This window comes from Typopeltis vanoorti, chromosome 18 (assembly GCF_054136105.1).
Source record: "Typopeltis vanoorti isolate ZY-2024b chromosome 18, IOZ_Tvanoo_1.0, whole genome shotgun sequence".
NCBI classification, from domain to species: domain Eukaryota; kingdom Metazoa; phylum Arthropoda; class Arachnida; order Uropygi; family Thelyphonidae; genus Typopeltis; species Typopeltis vanoorti.
The window spans coordinates 111,310,673-111,333,016 of record NC_143566.1 but is presented as its reverse complement, the minus strand read 5'-3'; the positions used below and the strand labels follow the sequence as shown (position 1 = coordinate 111,333,016).

The 22,344-nt window shown below is 35.0% G+C and overlaps 1 protein-coding gene across 4 annotated transcripts in view; it reads right to left on the bottom strand.

Annotated features, from left to right (window-relative positions):
* Positions 1–2,046: 2,046 nt before the first annotated feature.
* The window catches only part of LOC150097073 (vesicle-associated membrane protein-associated protein A-like), a 215,386-nt gene continuing 195,088 nt past the window's right edge, over positions 2,047–22,344 (bottom strand). For all 4 annotated transcript variants that reach the window (XM_090408602.1, XM_090408603.1, XM_090408604.1 and 1 more), the window contains 2 exons: positions 22,213–22,311; positions 2,047–2,835 (listed from right to left, as the gene is read on the bottom strand). In XM_090408602.1, coding sequence (XP_090264728.1) covers positions 2,617–2,835; positions 22,213–22,311 — 318 coding nt within the window. In that variant the 3' untranslated portion in view covers positions 2,047–2,616. The remainder of the gene's footprint in view (positions 2,836–22,212; positions 22,312–22,344) is intronic.

Sequence of the window (22,344 nt, the reverse complement as noted above, 5' to 3'; positions counted from 1 at the left end):
TGAACATAACAGCAGACATTCAACTGCTGGTGAAATGTTACTAAAAGACCAGGGAATTCTATAACAGAAGAAAAGATGAATGTTATTAGAATGGAGCAACCTGATAAAATTAAAAAAGACAATGAAAACTGTAGGAAGGAAAATTGCTACAACTCCTAGCTATTCAAGTGATCCTGTGATTGCAAAAATGGAACAGTTACTCTAACTCTGTGACTAGGAATAGAGCTGTTTTATTTGAAGAAAAATCAGTGCAGCCATTCTACCATGTTTTACAGGAAAGAAGGCATCAAGAAATGCAAACAACCTTCCTTATTTAAAAAAAAAAACCTGAAGATCCTCTAAGGATGATAAAAGACAATTCAATCAACCCAGATGATCCAAAATCAGAAACTTTGCCTCATCAGTAATGACTACCTATTCACTGAATATTATAGTGGTGCTGTTATAAAATCGCACATTATATATATGTGCGATTTTAACGCACATATATATAATGTTTATATATTAAGCATTAATAATACAAATATTAAAATTTCTGTATTATTATTATTAAGTGAAACAGTAAATTTTTCATATATGTGAAATGCATCTCATTCCATTGAAATACAGTAAAACCCCGAAGTTACGTGGTAGGTGGGACCAACAAAAAGCACGTAAGTCGAATTCGCATAACTCAGGGTATAATTTTGCATGTAATTTATATATACAAACATACAATTGGGACCAAAGGTTTACAAAAACACCTATTTTTTTAAGAAATATATCATAATTGTAGTTTTTCGTACATAAAAAAAAGAAAGTTATTTCGATGTCGATGGTTTCATAAAATCTGATAGATTCGTCTGACGGCATAATGTCTTTTTCTTGTCACGCAAAATTTCTTCATAGCAAGCTAATGATTTTTTTATTCCTTGCCTTTTGCCTTGTGGCTACAATTTGTTCCTCGTTAGAATCTATGTCCCCCAAAATCTGTAAATCTTTCTTTTATGATTGTTCTTACTGTGGATTCCTGTAGATCGAACTTCTTTGCTAGCTCACAAATTTTCATTCCGCCTTCAAAATCCTTAATAATGTTGAGTTTTGTTTCCAAAGTCAATGTTTTTCTTTTCTTGCTAGCTGTAGAAGAATCGGACTTGCTTCTTTTGGATGACATTATCATCAAACACCAATTATAACTAATCAAAAATGTGATATAATTGTGGCCCACTCATTTCAGGAAAAATATTAACAAAAATATGAATATTAACACATTAATGGGAGAATCATTATCACCTTTCACTATCTTGAGCTGTGCATGGGGCAAATCTTGATTTGTAAATATTTCTAAATATCAAAAGTCATTCAACTCTGCTATTATAATATATATAAAATTCAAATATTAATATATAATTTGTTGATTATATTTTGTGACAATGCAAACTGCATATTTTATGCTTGATGTGTATGAAATGGTACTTCAATACCATTTCATACTCCAATTACTGCTGAATAAGTAAGCATTATTTTCATAACATGTAAAAGCCAAATATTGAAACCATCGTGCCACAGTTTATCTCTTGATATCAGAAACTGATACACATAAACATGCGCCAGTTCTGATAGTTCCATTAGGCACATGTTCTGATAATGTGACCAAGCACAAGTTTGAAATCTGTCTTACCTCTAAAAAAATGTATAACTAACTGACATACTAAGGTAACTTGCATTACCCTATTTTAACCCTTGTTATGCATGCATCACATGCTTGTTTTTTTTTTAATTTTTCGATTATTGAAATATTGATAACTTTACTGAAATTAAAAACAAAGTTAACTGGGATTTAATATCCCCTTCATTTAAATAATGTTTATATCACTGAAATGAAGTCTATTGGCTCTTTAAGTAACAAAGTTAACTATTTAAAAAATATATGACAATGTTTTTCCAATTCTAAAACTCTGTTAGCATTAATAAAAATGCATTAGGAATAATGTTTAAAAAATAAGAATCATATAGATCCCACATTAATTTAACAGCAATGAAAGTAGATTAAAAGCTATTTGCAAGTACGGGTGTCTTATTTTATTTTTTATTTTTTTTTTTACATTTCAAAAAATTTATTTCATTCTGAAGTATGGATATGTTAAAAATTTTCAGTTAAGATTATTTTATTAAAAAAATGCTTAAAATTTCAATCTTTATTTGAAATAATCATGTCAGAAGTCAAAATGCAGAAAACATTTATAACCAAGAATTTATGGGGAGAAAAAAAAAACTTTATTTTTTTTTTTTACTCAAAAAACTTTTTCCACAATAATTATATTTTTACACTGACTATAACTGAATTTTAAGAAAGCAGCACAAGGCTAGTTATAGTAGTCTCCTTCTGAAATGAATGGTGGGGTGGAGGAAATTAAAAGTTTTTCTGTCCCTTTGAGACAACATGCAGCAGTCAAATTTCTGCAGTAGCATGCCTCTAAATTTCAAATGAGGATAAACTGTACCAAGTCCAAGAAAACGCAAATGAGAGCCTGCCAAATCATGTAGGCTGATTCTGGCCACCTTCTCAGGAAAAGTGGCAGGTTTTAATCTGGAGATGACCCAGCAGGCCACAACAGTTGGAGTAACTTTTAAATCCTACAATGCAAACTTGCCAAGAAAAATTCCTACAAGGCCTACAGTGAGAATGAGTGCAAGGTACAGCATGGGAGACTGCTCTTGGGTCATCATCTTGTCACTTGTTGCACATTTATTCAACTCTTTAGCAGAGGTCTGTGGTTGATTAGAAGATGTAACAGATCGGAAACTATCTCCAGCAGGATTTACTCTAGCTGCTCGTAACCTGGTACTCTCTTCCTGAAATGATCCAGAAATAATAATGAAATTATCTAAAAGATACCACCATTTCAATTATAATCAGATATATAAATTATTTGAAAATATTTACTCACAGTTAACTGATATCATGTAAAGCATGCAACTGAAAATTAACATTTCAATAAAACATAATAAAGAACAGTAAAACTGCCAGTTTCACCAACCAAATGATTACATGGATGAAGTAATTTATGCTTTTTATCCATGTATGTAGTGAAGTGTAAACATATCAAGACTGGTTAATGAGATAATCTGATTAAATGTACTGTAGCTTATTATTTCCAGAACAAAATGTTTCTCATATATATATATATATATATATATATATATCAGGGGCGAATATTCCGGGTGTGCTAGGTTTGCAGTGCTCATCCATGAAATATCAGTATCACTGATATTATATTTTTGCATTTATTCCCGTTAAAGACTCACCCAACTGTTTGCAGACTTCACACGCGATTCCTAAAATTGAACACAATATACTGTACTAATGTTGGGTTTGTCTTTCATCCAACTTTATATTTATTAGCTGTTGGTTGATCCCACATTCAAACATAAAGAAAATTTTTATTATACTGCGCCACTCTATGTTTGAAATTACAAAATTATAGTGAAGGAATCAAGCATCAAATATCACTACAGGCCGATAATTTCTTAACTATATTTAGGGTTTCTCGCAAAATTAGTATTTTAATGAGTGGTGCAATGAAACTGAAATTAGGCAAGCACAAGAATCAAGTTAAACAAGATATTTAATTCTCTCACAAAATTATTCTTACATAAGAAACAAGAACTCTATTAAGATCAATACAATTAGAAAATAATTTATACATTCAATCAAGTATTAAGATTCTACTCAGCTGAGTATATCATTTACTGCTAGAACTTATGTATAAGGCTTTCACAATTCTCATCCGTTATGATTTCAACTTAGTTTCACTTTAAACAACATCAATATTCAGCAAAACATTTAAAAGTTAATTCTTTTTAGTCTCAGAGAAATATTCATAAACTTCAATTTATCAAACACTTAACTGGCAACTTCAATATCTATCAGAGGATTAAAATAGGTCTTAAAAATACATATGCATTGTGAGATAACACATTCAAACACTAACTATTTCTTTAATGAAGTTTCTCACATTTTGTTTCACAAGGAAATGTTTTATAATATCACTCAATCAAGTTGGACTAGCTGGCTTCAGCAACAAGAAATTTTACCAAGTTCTCCGGACACAAGCATCACTATCACACGTTAGTTATAGAATAGATATTCTTACCGGTATGATCATCATAGCTTGCACATTATGGAAAATTCTTACATCACTTCTAGGCACTCAATAATCTTCCACTTTAGACGACACAAAACTTGTAGTATCCCCAAGTTCAACAACTTATTTGCCAAGACCGAAAAAGCTATTTTCTTGCTTGTAATAACTTAAGTTTTGAAAGAGGTATACCGTGAGTAGACATATCGATACAAAATTAATAATGGGAAAACTCACGTACAAAGATTATTTAATAGTATAATTTTCGCCTGTGTGTCACAGGCATCTTCAGTACATTAAGCTCAAATTAAACAATAACTGACAATTCCAAAAAGCGCCACCTAAGTAGCTGGTGTAAGATAACTAAAAAGGTCAATAACTTTCGTAAAAATAAAAAAATAAAAATAAATAAAAAATAAATAAATAATAAAATTAAATTAAAAAAAAAAAATCAATACAATAAAAAGTTAGGAAAGATTAGCTGATTTGTAAAGTGTTATCTCCCATAAAGGGGATAGACGTAGTTTTAATATGAGTAGTTTTAATATGTCTTCCTCTTCAAACACAGAAGAAATAACGCGCATTACTATCCCTTATGCAATAAGGGATAGTAATGCGCGTAATCCATTACTATCCCTTATTAATAGTAATCCAAGGCATCAGCGAACATATAGCAAAAGTTTTAAAACCACTGAATATTTTTGTTGCCTTTCGACCGTTTAGAAAAATCTCCACCTTTCTCACTTCTCCTAAGGACAAGCTTCCACATCTTAATCATCCAGGTGTCTACCAGATTCCGTGCTCTTGTGGATTATCTTATTTCGGACAAACGGGAGATAGTATTATGGAAGATAGTACTTTACAAATCAGCTAATCTTTCCTAACTTTTTATTGTATTGATTTATTTTATTTTATTTATTTTTTTTATTTTTAGGAAAGTTATTGACCTTTTTAGTTATCTTACACCAGCTACTTAGGTGGCGCTTTTTGGAATTGTCAGTTAGTGTTTAATTTGAGCTTAATGTACTGAAGATGCCTGTGACACACAGGCGAAAATTATACTATTAAATAATCTTTGTACGCGAGTTTTTCTGTTATTAATTTTGTATCGTAATAACTTGTCTTACGATAAATCTCAATCATATTATTATTATCTATTCACTCAGGTAAATTCCTTTACAAGGTGACAGGAAACTATAAATAATTATGAGTTCAAAGTAAGATTCATTAAAATCGGAACAAGCTTCCAATTCTTTGTTGCGACATTCGATCTCAGGTTAGGGCACGTCTCATTACCTATCTACACTCACTCCATTTTCCTTCTGGTTACTTCTTCCTCTATCTCATAAATCCCCTCTCTTTTTCCCACCCAAACCACGAAATTATCAAGTGATCGTTGTACAGTTCTCAATGCTACGGCACGTGCTATCATGAAATAACTTAGTTTTCTGACAGCAGTCAATCAAATCACATTAGCAGAGTCCGTTAGAAATACTTTCACTTTCCGTAACAACAAATAAAATGCATATATTACAGTTCATATATCAATAATTTATACAAGATAAAATGAGTAAAAAAAATTACAATTATTATTTCAATGAACAAATAACAGTAAGTGTTTAAATTACAATTTATTTAAGAGCAAACTTAGCTCAGGAAATGCAATTCATGTTAAATCATGAATGAAGTATTAATAAATCATAAAATTCTTCATTCACAATTTAACACTAATGCTTCATTGTCCTCTTCACGAGGATAATAAAGTATTAGTGCTTCATGAAGAAGGTGCTTTTTGCCGAGTAAACATTGCGTCACATTCGCATTAATAGCCTGGGTGTGCTTTCAAAATGCATACAACTTTGATCCATTCGAAAAGATGTAAAGAGGTGCAGCGTGTCAAATTCTTAGTATTGCATTATTTTTAAACCGCTGAGAAGGGGTAACCAGGTGAGCTTAAATTTTGAGCTCACTCAGCACCTAGTGGCTATGATCGGTTATTGTGTCAACCAATCCAATTGAATATTGTCATGAGTTGAGAGATTACTATATCCGATGGCTTTATTACAAACAGATGTTACACATGTTTTCTGGAACTGAAAATTTGAAAGTGGATGTCAGGAGAAAAATGCTAATTATTTTTTCTTTTGCTTGTGCAGTATAGCATCTGTTGAGGTTGTAAAGTTTTTTAACAGTATAGAGACATTTTTATTCTAGCCTTCGGAAACAACAGACAGTAAAAAATATCTAAAAAATATTTTAGATATTTTTTAAATATTATGATATTAAAAATATCATATCTGATACTAAAAAAAAAAAACTAATGAATTTAGGATTCCCGAAAGTGTGGATAATTCCGATAATGATCAGATGTCTGAGTCTCAGTAAACAAAATAAAATTCTTGGAAAACAGAGCGAAATATACACAAACCAGAGAAATACACATAACATGTGCAACAAATTTTACGAGATGATTTGCTGCTCCATCAAACCATATTTATTCCTGCAATACTTTCTCTCTCCCCCATAAGTTTCTTTCTTATTTTAAATTATGCCATCATAAATTCACTTATTCATGTTCAGACTTTATAGGATCATGCTATTCGCTCTGCCCAGCAACTTATAGGACATACATATCACAAATGATAATTATTAATTATTCGTTTACCATTAATGAAAGTTTCTACTCACACGTATTCCTTCCTATTCTCACATGTCTTATAAATGATGGTTCACATATTTTCATCTTTGAGTATTTCAAATATACCAACCAAAGCGTTCTCCTTCATTGCTGGCAAATTTGGGATTTAGCCAACCAATTTGTATTTTTATTGGCTTAAACCAAAATACAAAATGATGGTACAACACGACAAAATTTCATGCCTGTTGGGGCATTGCCCGGTTAAACAAGGCCCCGTTGTTTTCGCCAGGGAACTAGGGCAAACAGTGAAAAGTCTGCTACTGAAACAAATCTGAAAACACACTCCAACTCAACATCACCAGAGTTAAAGATCGGTACTATCAACATAAGAAGCCTGAGGAGCAAAGAAATGGAGCTCGGTGAGAAATTAGATAAGTACCAGATCGACATAATAGGGATGACTGAAACAAAAAAAAAGACAAAAACTGGTGAGATCTTTTTGAGCAATATATACAAAATGTTATATTCAGGCAATTGACAATCAACAAAAAGAAGGTGTAACCATAGTATTCAACGCTAAATACGAGGCTAATCTTCTTGAATGGCAGGCAGTCTCAAATAGAGTGATGTGGGCAAATATCAGAATGGGGAACTGGACAATGAGACTTATTTGTGCCTATGGTCCCACAGAAGGTTCTACTAAGGTAGATGTGGAGGAATTTTTTGAGTCTATAGAGAAAGACTGACACAATGAAAAAGGAAAAGTTGGTCCTTGTTGGGGATCTAAATAGCAGAGTAGAAAATGATTGTCAGACCTGCAAAAATATTTTGGGAAAATTTGGAGAAAAGAGCAAAGCTAATAATAATGGCAAATCTTTGTTGGATTTCTGCTCAGGATGTGGACTGGTTATTACTATCACCATGTTCCAAAATAAAAATGTGCACAAATTCACATGGAGAGAAGAGGCAAGGAATAAGAAAAGTCTCATTGACTATGTTATTGTTGATAGTGATGTTTTCTCCCTGGTGCAGGACACCAGAGTGTACAGAGGATTTGAAATTGGAAGTGATCACTATTTAGTCTTGAGCAGGATAAAATTGAATTTCATATTGAAAAGAATGATTGATATTTAAGAAAGTTTTAAAGCAAATAAAAATCGAGCAGCCCTCAGATGTGAACTGTAGACTAAAATACACAAAGATTATTGAAGAAAATATGAAAGGGTTTGAGAAGAGGAACCAAACTTTAGAGATTCAGTGGCAAGCCTTGAAGAAAATCTTCATTGATTCAGCCAGAGAAGCATGTGGTGAGGTTGTCTGCAAGGATAGAAAAATCAGAACTCCATGGTGGATACAGGAAGTTAAAGAGGCAGTGAAGGAAAAGAAGAAAGCAAGTTCCTGGCAAATAAGTCAGCTTGTGCTCTTAGAGAATACAGAGATAAATGTAAGAAAGCTAAACACTGTGTAAAACTAGCTAAACAAAAGTCATGGGAGGACTTTGGCAAGAACATATAAAATAAATATCAAGAAGGTGGCAAAATATTTGGAGGTTATTGAAAAAGCTCAGAAATGGAGGAAAGAGTACTGTAAAAGGAGTTAGAGATGATAAAGGTGACATGAAAACGGGAGAGAAAGATACCCTTGAAGTATTGAGTAATTACTTCAAGAAATTGCTAAATGAAACAAGCAGTGATAGCACAGTGGTAAAAAACACTCAACAGGCATACAGTCAGGAATACATATCCATATTTGAAGTGGAAAAAGCCATCAAAGGCTTAAAATGTGGAAAGGCAGCAGCAGTAGATGATATTCGACCAGAAATGCTGAAGTATGGTGGTATAAGTCTTGCAGTGGCTGCACTGCATAGTTCAGAAGGCCTGTTCAGAGGGACGAATTCCCGATGATTGGTGTAGAGCTCTCAGAGTACCCATATATAAAAAGGGAAATGAAACTGAATGTGAGAATTACAGAGGTATTTCCATACTGAGTGTTCCTGGTAAGATATATGCAAGTATACTTGAGAAACAGTTGAGAAGAATTGTAGAAGAAAAGCTTGGTGAAGAACAAGCTGGATTCAGGCCAAATAGAGGCTATCAGGATCAGATCTTCACTTTACGACAAATAGTCGAGAAAGCATGGGAATATAACAAAGATCTGTATTTAACTTTTGTCGATTTGGAAAAGGCATATGACAAGGTGCCAAGAGAGAAGCTATTCAATATGCTGCAGTTATATGGTGTCAATGGGGCATTATATCAAGCAACACTTAGTCTTTATTTGAGTTGTGAGTCAGCAGTTAGAATTGAAGGAAGTACAGGAAGATGGTTTAATGTTAAATCTTGTGTGAGACAAGGATGTACATTATCCCCTCTGTACATCCTTGGATCACATTATAAAGGAAAGTGGTATTAAACATGATATCAATATTGGAGATGTTAATGTCATCTCTTTGCTTTATGCAGACGATGTTATACTTCTAAATAAATCAGCTACAAGTCTGCATGATTCCCTGAATAAATTAAATAACTGTTGTAACAGATATGGTATGAAGGACAGCAATAAAAAGACAAAGACAATGAAATTGGCAGAATCGCTGAAAATGTCAACTGTGTTGTGAACGGAGAACCTGTGGAACATGTAAAACATTTCAGTTACTTAGGCATAATTTTCAGTGAAGATGGTAAAGTAAATATGGAAATAGACAACAGAATCAATACAGCTGGTATAGTAGGAAGTCAATTGAATAAATTCATATGGAATAAGAGAGAAATTAGTCAGAATACTAAATTAGCTGTATTCAAGATAGTGTTCAATCCAGTTTTAATTTATGGATCTGAGAACTGGGTCAGAAGTAAAACACTTGACCAAAGACAAGAGACCGCAGATATGAGAGTCCCGAGAAAGATTAGAAGCGTGAACAGATGGCATCAATGGCAATATCATATTAAAAATTAGGATATTAGGAAAGAACCTGACATTATCAGTATCCAGGAATGAGTTAGCAGAGCTAATCTCAGGTGGTATGGTCATTAAAACAGAATGGGCGAGGAAAGATTGGCAAAACAAGTGTTCTCTGCCAACCTGGCAGAGAAAACAACCCAGAGGAAGACCAAGATATAGGTGGTTTGATAGGGTACAAAGTGCCTTATAGATGACAGAAATATGAGATCTGATAATATTGGAGTCTTGACAAGTAACTGCTCTGGAGGAAAATTGTAGATAGGAAATTAGTAATGATGTAAATTTTTCATGTAGTGCTATCATATCCTGTACACCCCTTGAGGGTACATGGCAGGAATTTGATGATGATGAGTTTATTAGTAACTTTAACAGGCCAATGGTGACCTTTTTTTTAAGGAGTCCATACAGTGACCTGATCTGTGTATTGGTAGGGTCATAAGAAAGGGTAAGTTGAGTGATCATTAAGTAAAGAAGCAAGTTTTAATATGTAATCATAGTAGTTTAGAACTACAGTAGTATTTCACTTAACAGATTTAGTAATTACTATAGGAAATCCTCGCTTAATGCAAATTTAGTATTTGCGATAATAAGCACGACTGAGTGAAACGATACTATTTCCCGCTTTAAGCGAGTGATTAATCAGATAACGTAATATTTTTATGTTATGTGAAATTTTAAGAAAGTAACGTAAGAAAGTTTTAAAGCGAATAAAAGCTGAGCAGCTCTCAGATGTGAACTGTAGACTAAAACACACAAAGATTATTGAAGAAAAAATGAAAGAGTTTGAGAACAGGAATCAAACCTTGGAGATTCAGTGGCAAATTCTGAAGAAAACACTGATTGATTCAGCCTGAGAGGCATGTGGTGAGGATGTCTGTAAGGATAAAAAAATCAGAACTCCCTGGTGGACACAGGAAGTTAAAGATGAAAGAATATCAAACGTTTCTATCAAATAAGTCAGCTTGTGCTCTTAGAGAATATAGAGACAAATGCAAGAATGCTAAACACTGTGTAAAACTAGCTAAACAAAAGTCATGGGAGAACTTTGGCAAGAATATAGAAAATAAATATCAAGAAGGTGGCAAAATACTCTGGAGGTTGTTGAAGAAGCTTAGGAATGGAGGAAAGATTGCTGTAAAAGGAGTTAGAGATGATAAAGGTGACATGAAAACGGGAGAAAAAGATATCCTTGAAGTATGGAGTAATTACTTTGAAAAACTGCTAAATGAAACAAGCAGTGATGATACTACAGTGGTAAAAAACACTGACCAGGCATGCAGTCAGGAATACATATCCATACTTGAAGTAGAAAAAGCCATCAAAAGCTTGAAATGTGGAAAGGCAGCAGAAGTAGATGATATTCGACAAGAAATGCTGACGTATGGTGGTATAAGAGTCTTACAGTGGCTGCACTGCATAGTTCAGAAAGCCTGGACAGAGGGACGAATTCCTGATGATTGGAGTAGTGCTTTAATAGCACCCATATATAAAAAGGGAAATAAAACTGAATGTGAGAATTACAGAGGTATTTCCCTACTGAGTGTTCCTGGCAAGATCTATGCAAGTATACTTGAGAAACGGTTGAGAAGAATTGTGGGAGAAAAGCTTGGTGAAGAACAAGCTGGATTCAGGCCAAATAGAGGCTGTCAGGATCAGATCTTCACTTTACGACAAATAGTTGAGAAAGCATGGGAATATAACAAAGATCTGTATTTAAGTTTTGTCAATTTGGAAAAGGCATATGACACGGTGCCAAGAGAGAAGCTATTCAATACGCTGCAGTTATATAGTGTCAATGGGGCATTACATCAAGCAATACGTTGTCTTTATTTGAGTTGTAAGTCAGCAGTTAGAATTGAAGGAAGTACAGGAAGATGGTTTAATGTTAAATCTGGTGTGAGACAAGGATGTACATTATCCCCTCATCACATTATGAAGGAAAGTGGTATTAAACATGATATCAAAATTGGAGATGTTAATGTCAGCTCTTTGCTTTATGCGGATGATGTTATACTTCTAAATAAATCCGCTACAAGTCTGCAAGATTCTCTGACTAAATTGAATAGCTGTTGTAATAGATATGGTATGAAGGTCAGCAATAAAATGACAAAGACAATGAAAATAGGCAGAATCACTGAAAATGTCAACTGTGTTGTGAATGGAGAACCTGTGGAACAAGTAAAACATTTCAGCTACTTAGGCACGATTTTTACTGAAGATGGTAAATTAAATATAGAAATAGACAACAGAATCAGCAAAGCTAGTATGGTGGGAAGTCAATTGAATAAATTCATATGGAATAAGAGAGAAATTAGTCGGAACACTAAATTAGCTGTATACAAGACAGTGTTCAAACCAGTTTTAACTAATGGAGCTGAGAGCTGAGTCAGAAGTAAAACACTTGACCAAAGACCAGACACGTCAGATATGAGAGTCCTGAGAAAGATTATAGGCGTGAACAGATGGCATCAATGGCAATATCATATTAAAAACGAGGATATTAGGAAAGAACTAGACATTGTCAGCATTCAGGAATGCGTTAGCAGAGCTAATCTCAGGTAGTATGGTCACTTAAACAGAATGGGTGAGGAAAGATTAGTAAAACAAGTGTTCTCTGCCAGGTTGGCAGCAAAACGACCCAGAGGAAGACCAAGATATAGGTGGATTGATGCGGTACAAAGTGCCGTCGACAAGTAACAGACTGATTTGGAGGAAAATTGTAGATAGGAAGTTAGTAATGATGTAATTTTTTTCATGTAGTACTATCATATCCTGTACACCCCTTGAGGGCACATGGCAGGAATTTGATGATGGTGAAATTTTTTGTTGCCAATCTACAGTGAGCGGAAAAGTTTAAAGGCATTAAGAGACATGAAAGTGGGACTAGTAATACAATGATTGTGCAAGACCTGGGATACAGCGAGTCTACAGTTTGGACTATGTTAAATAAGAGCAAAGAATACAAAGAACAAGGAAAAGTTGCTACTGCTTCTTTAAGCATGCAGATCACCTAAATAGAAGAAATTTAATGATCAAGATGGAGAGTCTTCTATCACTCTGGTTTGAAACCAAAAAAACAAAATAATACCTCTTAGCACAAGGAATATTCAGTCAAAAAGCTCTCAATATTTTTACCTCATTGAAAAAAACCAAATTTCAAGAGGAATGTGAAAGCTTTACTGGGAGTTTAGAATGGTTCGATTGTTTTAAAAATCGAGCTGGACTGCATAACGTAAGAATAACTTGGGGAATCTGCTAGTGCTGATAAAGATTCTGTGGCCAAGTTTCTTGAATAACTGCAAAGGATAATTCAGGGGTGTAGTTATTATGATTGGCAAATATTCAACGTCGACAAAACTAGTCTCTTTTGGAAGTATATGCCAACAAAAACTTTCCTAGCTAAAACTGGAACATCTCAACCAGGATACGAAGTATCTAAAGATCATCTTATGCTTTTATTAGGGGGCAATGCAGAAGGTGACTTTAAACTCAAGCCTATGTTAGTCTATCATGAGCAAAATCTAAGATCTAACATTATTGAAGAAATCAGCACAATTGGAAAAGAACTTGGATTTAATGAACTGGATAATGAAGATGTGAGAAACTTGCTCGATTCTCATTCAGAACAGTTAAGCGAGAATGATCTCCTTCTACTAGAAGAACAGTGTGCAAACGAAGACGATAAGGAGCACGAACAAGAAGAGAATGGTATGACTAAAAACTAACTGTAAAAGAACTTGAGCTAGTTTTCAATCACATCGAGCATGCTAAGGAAATTTTATTTGATGCTGATCCTGATATGGAACGAAGCTTGCAAGTCTGCCGAAATCTTGATAAAGCGATTGCTAGCTATCAGAAATTGCATGACAACATGAAAAAGGTGAGCATGATTCTAACATCTTAATTTTTTTTTGTAAAAAAAGTAGCTCAATCAAATGTTTAGACATTAAATAAAAATTTAAGCAATTGATTTTTATTAACTTTGATGATTTTATCCTCTAATATAGCTTATACTGTTAATTTTTTTTCCAAATTTACGTTAACTGATGGATGAATTATAATTATTCTTATTGTTTTTTGTATTCGCTTAACGTGGTTTCACTTAGCACGCATTAATCAATGGACTAATTAATCATGTTAAGCAAGGTTTTCCTGTATTCTTCTTGATTTCCAAAAGTGCTTCATATTCTAAACTAGAGGTTTTGCTTGCATTAGAACATTGGCAACAACCAGTCTGATCTTGTTGGCAATATGGGCAGGAAGAGTGAGAATCTCATTCATTTTGAATTATAACACTTCAGTCCAACAGCCAAGGATGCTTGCTTTAGCCTGCTGGGGGAGGTGGGAAGGGGTATGTTATTTAGGACTACTCTCAGTTGACATACTTCATCTTCATTACTTAGTGTAGTGCCTGAGTGCAGGTATCTAATATTTTGTTCCCTGATGATGGCAATTGACTTTGTGAAATATTGGAATATTAAATTTATTTTAATTAATATTAGTCTACATCATAATTTTCTTTAAAAATACAGTTATGAATAGCCTTACAACCACACTTAATTTATATTTAGTTTACACTGAATATTTTAGTGTCTGGCAATCCATGGTGCTTTAGAGACATGGGAGAGATATAATTAGTGGATCAGAGGTACATTGATGAATTATTATTACATGACCTCTGTTGTTCTGGCAAAATGGCTAATCTAGCAAGGTTCAGGAACCAAGGGTGGCAGAATCTGTATATATGGATCACTACAAAGGAAAGTGGCATTATTTAGTTAAGGATTCCTTAACTAAATTGAATAACTGCTAAAATAAATTTGGTATGAAAATCAGCAATAAAAAGACAGACTATGAAAAAGACAGGAATATTGAAAGCCTCACCTGCATTCTGAAAGAGAAATTTCTTGAATACAGAAAACATTTCCGCTATTTAGGCAGTTTTTAGTGAAAACAGCAAATTAAATATGAAAATACACAATAAAATAAGCAAAGTTAGTATGGTCAGGAGTCAACTGAATAAATATATATGGAATCTGAAAGAAGAAATTAGTCAAAACACTAAACGAGCTGTACACAAAACAGTGTTCAAACTAATTTTAACTTATGGATCTCAGAGAAATAAAATAGTTGATCAAAGACTAGAGCTTACACCTTGAGTTCTAAGAAAAACTGGTGGTGGTGGTGGGGGGGGGGGGGCAGAACTAATTTCAGGTGGTATGGTCATGTAATCAGAACAGGAGAGGAATGGTTAGCATAAGAAGTGTCAGAAGCCAAGATGTCTGGAAAAAGATCCTGAGGAAGACCAAGATCTAGGTGAAACGATACATGAAAAATGCATTAGAAGATTGAAATAAAAGATATGACAATTTTCTTCCTAATTAGTCTTATCTATCAGGATAACAAACTAATGGGGAAGAAAATTGTTGAAGGAAGTTAGTAATATGTATAAATCTTTTTTACTTGGTTACAAAATAAATTATACTTGCCAAGAAATGATATTATTGTTTAATCCTTCATCCAAGTTGAAAGTTTATTTTCCACTTGGTTAGACTATGATAAATTTAGTTTAATCCTTTCTCCAAGTGTGAGCAAACAAAGTTTGCACCTGAAAATATCTTCAGGACTGGTCCACCTTTGCTACGAGTTGCCCGGTGTTGTACTATCTTATCCCAGTCCTGTCCTGAAGATATTTTCAGGTGCAAACTTTGTTTGCTCACACTTGGATAAAGGATTACACTAAATTTATTATAACCTTCATCCAAGTGTAAACAAATAAAGTTTAAAGATACTCATGACTAGGCTACTTGTATATAGATGCTGTGTTGACTTCATATCAACTGCCTCAGTATTCATATTACAAAGCACATTTCCTTTCAGATGTATATATTGCTACATTATGGAACGTGTCAATATCAGACCATGTTAAAAATACCAAACAATTTTAAACCTTGTTTTACTCCATTTCCCAAGTAAGCAAACAGACAAACAAGTCAAGTTTGCGCCTGCAAGTGATGCAAGTCTAGCTGATTCTACAGGTAGTGCAAGACCAAGGCAACTCGTGGTAAAGGTGGTATAAGCTCTGATCACTAATCTTAATATTTACCCTTAATGCCAAAACACATCTCAAGGTAAAATACCTTCTACAAATATCAGACCAGTTCTGACCATTACTGAGGATCACTAGTTGGAAAAAGACCCAGAAAGATACCAAGGCTGAATTATTGCAGAAGTCATATATTATCCATATACAAGTAGCAAAAAAGTTAATCACCTTATTATTAAAATACTCTGAATCAGAAAGTAGTAAAGTTTTTCCACTTTGTTAGAAAGTAAATTATACTTCTTGCCAAGAAATTATACTTTAGTTTAATCCCTTACCCATGTGCATATGGATAATATATGACATCATCATGAAATTCCTGATTTATACTATGAGGTGATGTGAAGGATATTACAATAGTACTGAAAAGTTAGATCATTACCAACTTCCTATTAACAATTTTTCTCCAAATTAATATATTAGTTGGCAAGACTCCCAATTTATCGTATTTTATATTTCTGTCTTCTAAGGCATTTTCCCTTAAATTTGATACATCTTACTGTATCAATCCATCCATCTAGACATTAGTCATCTTCTTCTTCTAATTCTTTTTCCTGGTTTTCATCTGAGATTAGCTCTGTTAACTATTCCTGAATGCTAACATCAAGATCCTTCATAACATCCTCGTTCATAGAGTTGAAAGAGGAGGTGGAATGTCTTGTGAATGAGAGCAGAAGTATGAAAGATAAGATTAGGAAAATGGATGAGATAAATGCAAGGCAAATCAGAGTAGGAGAGAGAGAGAATTTAGGGAGTATGAGTGAGAGGTATGGGGGTGCTAGAAGAGGAGAGAATGGAAACAGAAGAAGAGAGGGAATGAGAGAGAGGTATGGGAATGCTAGAAGACGAGAGGATGGAAACAGTAGGAGAGACAGAATGAGAGAGGGATATGGAAGTGCTAGAAGTGGAGAAAATGGAAACAGTAGGAGAGAAGGAATGAGAGAGATGTATGGGAGTGCAAGAAAAGGAGAGAATGGAAACAGTAGGAGAGAGAGGTATGGGAATGCTAGAAGAGAGAATAGCAGTAGGGGAGAGGGAATGAGAGAGACCTATGGGAATGAAAGAAGAGGAGAGAGGGAATGGTAAGAGGTATAATGTATGGCGACTCAATGATCCGTGGTGTTCAAGATAGGATGCGTGAGGAGTGTTTGCCACGAGGAACAATAGAAAAGGTGACTATGGCGATTAAGAGAGGTGAAAGGGTGGATGAGATGATTGTGATGGTAGGAACGAATGACTTGAGTGGTAATGTAAGTCGGGCAGCGAGAGATATCAGATTTTTGCTTGAGACTATACGGAAGAAGAAGACAGAGAGAGGAAAAATAGTGTGCGTGTTGCCTAGGTATGATAATGATGAGCTGAGCAGAAGAGCGGTGATACTGAATGGCATAATAGCGAGAATGTGTGACAAGAGAGGACTGGTATATGTGGATGCTTGGAGTGAGTTTGAGGAAAGAGAGGAATTGTATGCAAGAGACCGTTTACATTTGAATGAGGAAGGACGTAGGCATCTGGAGAGATTGCTGTTCTGAACGAGTCAGTGTGTCCCAGGGAGGATGATAGCAGGGGGTGACCTCTTGTGGGAATGGATACTTCGGAGAAGGGAGATGATGTCAGGTAACACTGAACCAGTGGAGTCTAGAAGGGATAATGCTGGGTATAGAAACAATGGCGTTTATATGCTTTATACTAATGCCAGGAGTATCCAGAATAAGGGAGAGGAATTGGTGGTGCAGATAGCATCAGCCTGGCCAAAAATTATTGCGATCACTGAGACGTGGTTGAGAGAAGGGGATATAACAACAGAAATAGAAGTCACTGGGTATAGCATTTTTCGTCAGGATAGGAGGGGAAAGCGTGGTGGTGGTGGGGGGTACTGCTTATGATAAGTGATGACCTATGTCCTCTAAGAGTGGAGGCTTTGGAAGGAAGCGAGACAAATGATTTTGAGAGCGTATGGTGTGAGGTAGAGGTAGGCAAGACAGGATATTTAGTGGGGTGTTGCTACAGACCCAGGAGCACAGAGGATGGGGACCAGGAGATGTTTAGCCAGCTAAGTTTGGCAAGTGCAAGAAGAATGATTGTTATAGGAGATTTTAACTACAGTAGTATAAATTGGAGAGAGGAAGATGCATGTAGCAATAGGGGAATGGAATTTCTAGAATTCTTGAGGGACAAATGTCTTAGGCAACATGTAACAGAGGGAACAAGAGGTTCAAGAGTTTTGGATTTGGTTATAGCATCAGAAGAGTTGATAATAACTGAGTTGACATCTCTCCCACCAGTTGGAGAGAGTGACCATATGGATTTGACTTGGAAAATGAATAGACATGCAGGAGTATCAAAGAGACGGGAACTTATGTGGAATTATAATGCAGGTGATTATAATAGTCTTAGACGTCAACTTCGGGAAGTTTCATGGAGGGAGGAATTGGAAGGCCGGGATATCATTAGTGCGTGGGAAATTGTGAAAGAATATTTGTTAGCAGCAATGGTAAGTTGTATACCACGAGTGAAGAAGAGGACACAATTTGGAGTAAAGTGGATGACAAATAATATTAAACAGGAATTGCATGAGAAAAAGAGGCTATGGAAAAGATATAAGGAGACAGGTGAAGAGAAGATGCATGAAAAATATAAGACACAGGCCAGAAGAGTGACTAGTGTGGTAAGGAAAGCGAAACTGGAAGATGAGAGGAGATTGGCCCTAAGATCCAAAGAAAATCCTAGGGGAATTTTTTAGCTATGTGGCCAATAGGAGGAGAAATGACTGTGAAAGAATGATATTGTGGGATAAAAATGGGAATAGAGTGACTGATACAGAGGACATAGTGGAATTGTTCAATGAACACTTTATTGGAGTATTTCATCCTAGAGGAGTCAGTTTTAATGCTAGAGGGATAGGGCTGGTTCGAGGTTTAGAGGTACAGGAGGAGAGTGTGTTTCAGATACTGAGTAATATGGATGTCAGTAAAGCTGTGGTACTGAATGGTATTTCACCACGAGTTTTGAGAGAATGTGCTAGGGAACTGACAGTGCCTTTAACCTGGCTTTTCAATGAAAGTCTGGCTTCGGCAAAGGTGCCCAGGGAATGGAAGGAAGGTAAGATAGTGCCATTGCATAAGGGTGGTAACAGACTGGAAGTGTCTAATTATAGGCCAGCCTATGTGTCATCAGTAGTTGTTAAGATCTTGGAGAAAGTAGTGAGGGACCGTATACAGCATTGATCAGATGAGGGTAATGTTATCTGTGAGAGTCAACATGGATTTGTGAAAGGGCGCTCTTGTTTTAGCAATATGCTTGCCTTTTATAATAAAGTTACAAGAACATTAGATGAGGGAAAGGCATATACTGCAATTTTCTTAGACTTAGCAAAGGCATTTGACAGGGTGCCACATGATAAGCTGATATTTAAGTTGCAGCACACGGGTCTGGATGTCAGATTGGTCAACTGGATTCAGGATTGGCTGTCCGATAGGTATCAGAGAGTTGTGTACGGTGGAGCAGTTTCAAGGAGGCAGAGGGTTACAAGAGGGGTCCCACAGTACTAGTACCTATATTGTTTAACCTTTATATCAATGACATTGCCAGTGGATTACAAGGGTATATTCAGTTGTTTGCGGATGATGCGAAGCTGGGAAGGATTATTAGTAATAGTGCAGATGTGGTAGCCCTGCAAGAGGATTTAAATAAGCTAGATAGATAGATGGGCATATGAATGGGGGTGTCAGTTTAATGCAGCAAAATGTAAGGTCTTGAGGTTTGGGAAACATCGATGGGATGCTGCATACTCTATGGGAGGAGTTATACTGGAGGAAGTAGGGGAGACAAGAGATCTGGGGTTGATGATTGATAGAAACCTGAAGTTTAGACGACATATTGCAAAGGTGGTGAAGGTAACACAGAGGATTGCTGCCATTATGAGAAGGACACTGACCTGCAGAGATAAGATGGTTATCATTCCGTTGTATAAGTCTCTGATCAGACCACACTTGGACTATTGTTCTCAGATTTGGTCCCCAGGATTTGAAGGGGATAAATTAACTGTGGAAAGGATACAAAGACGGATGACAAAGATGGTTTCAGGACTGTACAAGCATAGTTATGAGGATCGGCTGAGGGAATGTGGACTGCAGAGTTTGGTGGATAGAAGAAGGAGAGGTGATATGATTGAGACTTTTAAACTGATGAGAGGTGGTTACAGGGTTGACACTGGGGAGTTCTTTCGCTTGGTTGAACAGCAGGAAGGAGTGATTATAAGAGGCCATCCCTGGAAGTTACAAAAGGAAACTGTGAGCAAGAGGGTAAGGAGTGGTTTCTTTGTGTGGAGGGTGGTTGAATAGTGGAATGCATTGCCTGATGGAGTGGTGGGAGTGAGAACGGTCAATGAGTTTAAGGAGTGGTATGATAGACTTTGTGTTTCTTAGGAGGGACCTCCCGTCGATGAGTCTTGACAGACTTTATGTTCTTAGGAAGGACCTCCCACGATGAGTCTTTTGACTCCATGGAGGCCTGAATAATAATAATAGATACTGCTGTTGATGCCACCTGTTCACTCCCCTGATTTTTTTTTCAGAACTCTCATACACTGGTGTCCAAAAGCTAAGGGCAAAATACATTTTTATCTGTATATGAAAAAATTTTCATGAATACAGCGAAATGTGGATATAAATTTATTGCAAGCATGCTAATAATAAATTATATATTACGCAAAAAGTGTGTTATAAATTTCGCACAAATTAAATTACAATATGTTTTTGGCAAAAACTTTACTATCCTTGTACCATTAAAACCATAAATCATCATTATCATTTCTTATTCCACATAAATTTATTAGTTGACTTCCTACCATAGAACTAGGAGAAGAATTGGATAAGCAAAATCGACATAATAGGATAGACTGAAACTAAGAAGAAAAAAATATGTATATTATTTATATTCAGGCAATAAGAATAAGTGAAAAGACGATATAGCTATAGTATTCAACACTAAATACAAAGATAATGATAGGCAATATCGAGTAGAGTGATGTGGGCATATATCAGAATAGGGAACCGGACAATGAGACTTATATGTGCCTATGGTCCCACAGAAGGTTCTACCAAGGAAGTAAGAAGTGGAGGAATTTTTTTGAGGCATTATAGAGGGCAGTTGTTACACCCTAAAAAGAAAAGGTGGTCCTTGTTGGAGATATTAACAGCAGAGTAGGAAATTATTACCAGACACATTGCAGTATCAAAACAAAACATCTCTAATTTTTGTTTGCCTTATGCTTGCTATCAGATAATTTTCCTTATAAAGAAACATTTATCAATTCATTATTAAAAACCTTGTCAATTCTATTAGAATTAAAAATCTGAAACTTTCAGATATGTAAACCTGCATATGCCTTATGGCTGGTTAATATAAAGATTTTCATCTCTTATAATCAAACCACATTATACTTGAAATTCCTACTATTCCTTAACCACCTTAAGGAATAGTAGGAATTATTAGCTATTAAAAATCAAATACGCACCCTCAAAAGCTTAGTATCCATCATAAATTTCAATGTAATATCAATGGTATTATAATTTTAATATGCACTTTGCATCCATGGAAATGTGGATGTATATATACATCCAGGCTGGTAGCGTGGTTAACATATTACATCTTATTATAATATGTTAAGGGATCCTTTATTACAGTTTGTACTAAATAAATGAATAAATGAAATATCCTCACATGGTGATGAGTTTATGTATTTCGGTTCTCTATCTCTCTTTAAGTAGATTAAATAAATATTTTATAATTTTGACTTTCCAATTAAAGTTTATAGAAATAAATACATCTCTAACATGTAGGAAAGCACACCATTCTATAAGGTATGAACTGTATCAGCAAATTAGCAATATTAGGAATTCCATCAATTATTTCATGACAATGTATAATTTACTAAATTATATGAGGGTGGTCTGAAAAGTTCTCGGTCTTGACTATAGATGGCAACACTATATTAAGGGATCTGCACTATGAATTGTTGGAACATTCACCCTATTCCCCAGATTTGGCTCCCTCTGACTTCTGTCCCTTCCCAAAACTCTTCCTCGCTGGTCAGCGTTTTTATTCGAATCAAGAGGTGATTGCAGCTGTAGAGGTTTTGCAGATCTTACTGAGAACCACTACAGGGATGGGATAATGGTGCATTGCTGGAATAAATTTATTCGTCTTAAGGGAGATTATGTTGAAAAATAAAAATAATTTTGAAATTTAAATCCGTTTTTTTATTGTTAGGTCAAGAACTTTTCACACCATCCTAGTTATGTAATGTTCAATTAGGATTATATAAATTTTTTTCTAAATAATGATTTTTTGCAAAAGAAAATTACTTTGAAGTTTTTACTTACTTTCAGTTGCATATTTTCTTGTTGGAATTTATTAATTTCTTCTCTAAGTTTTTTATTCTTATCTAGAGAATCTCTGAGTTCTAATTCCACATTAGCAGACTGAAATAAATAAGTATACTTTTGGTAAAGAGA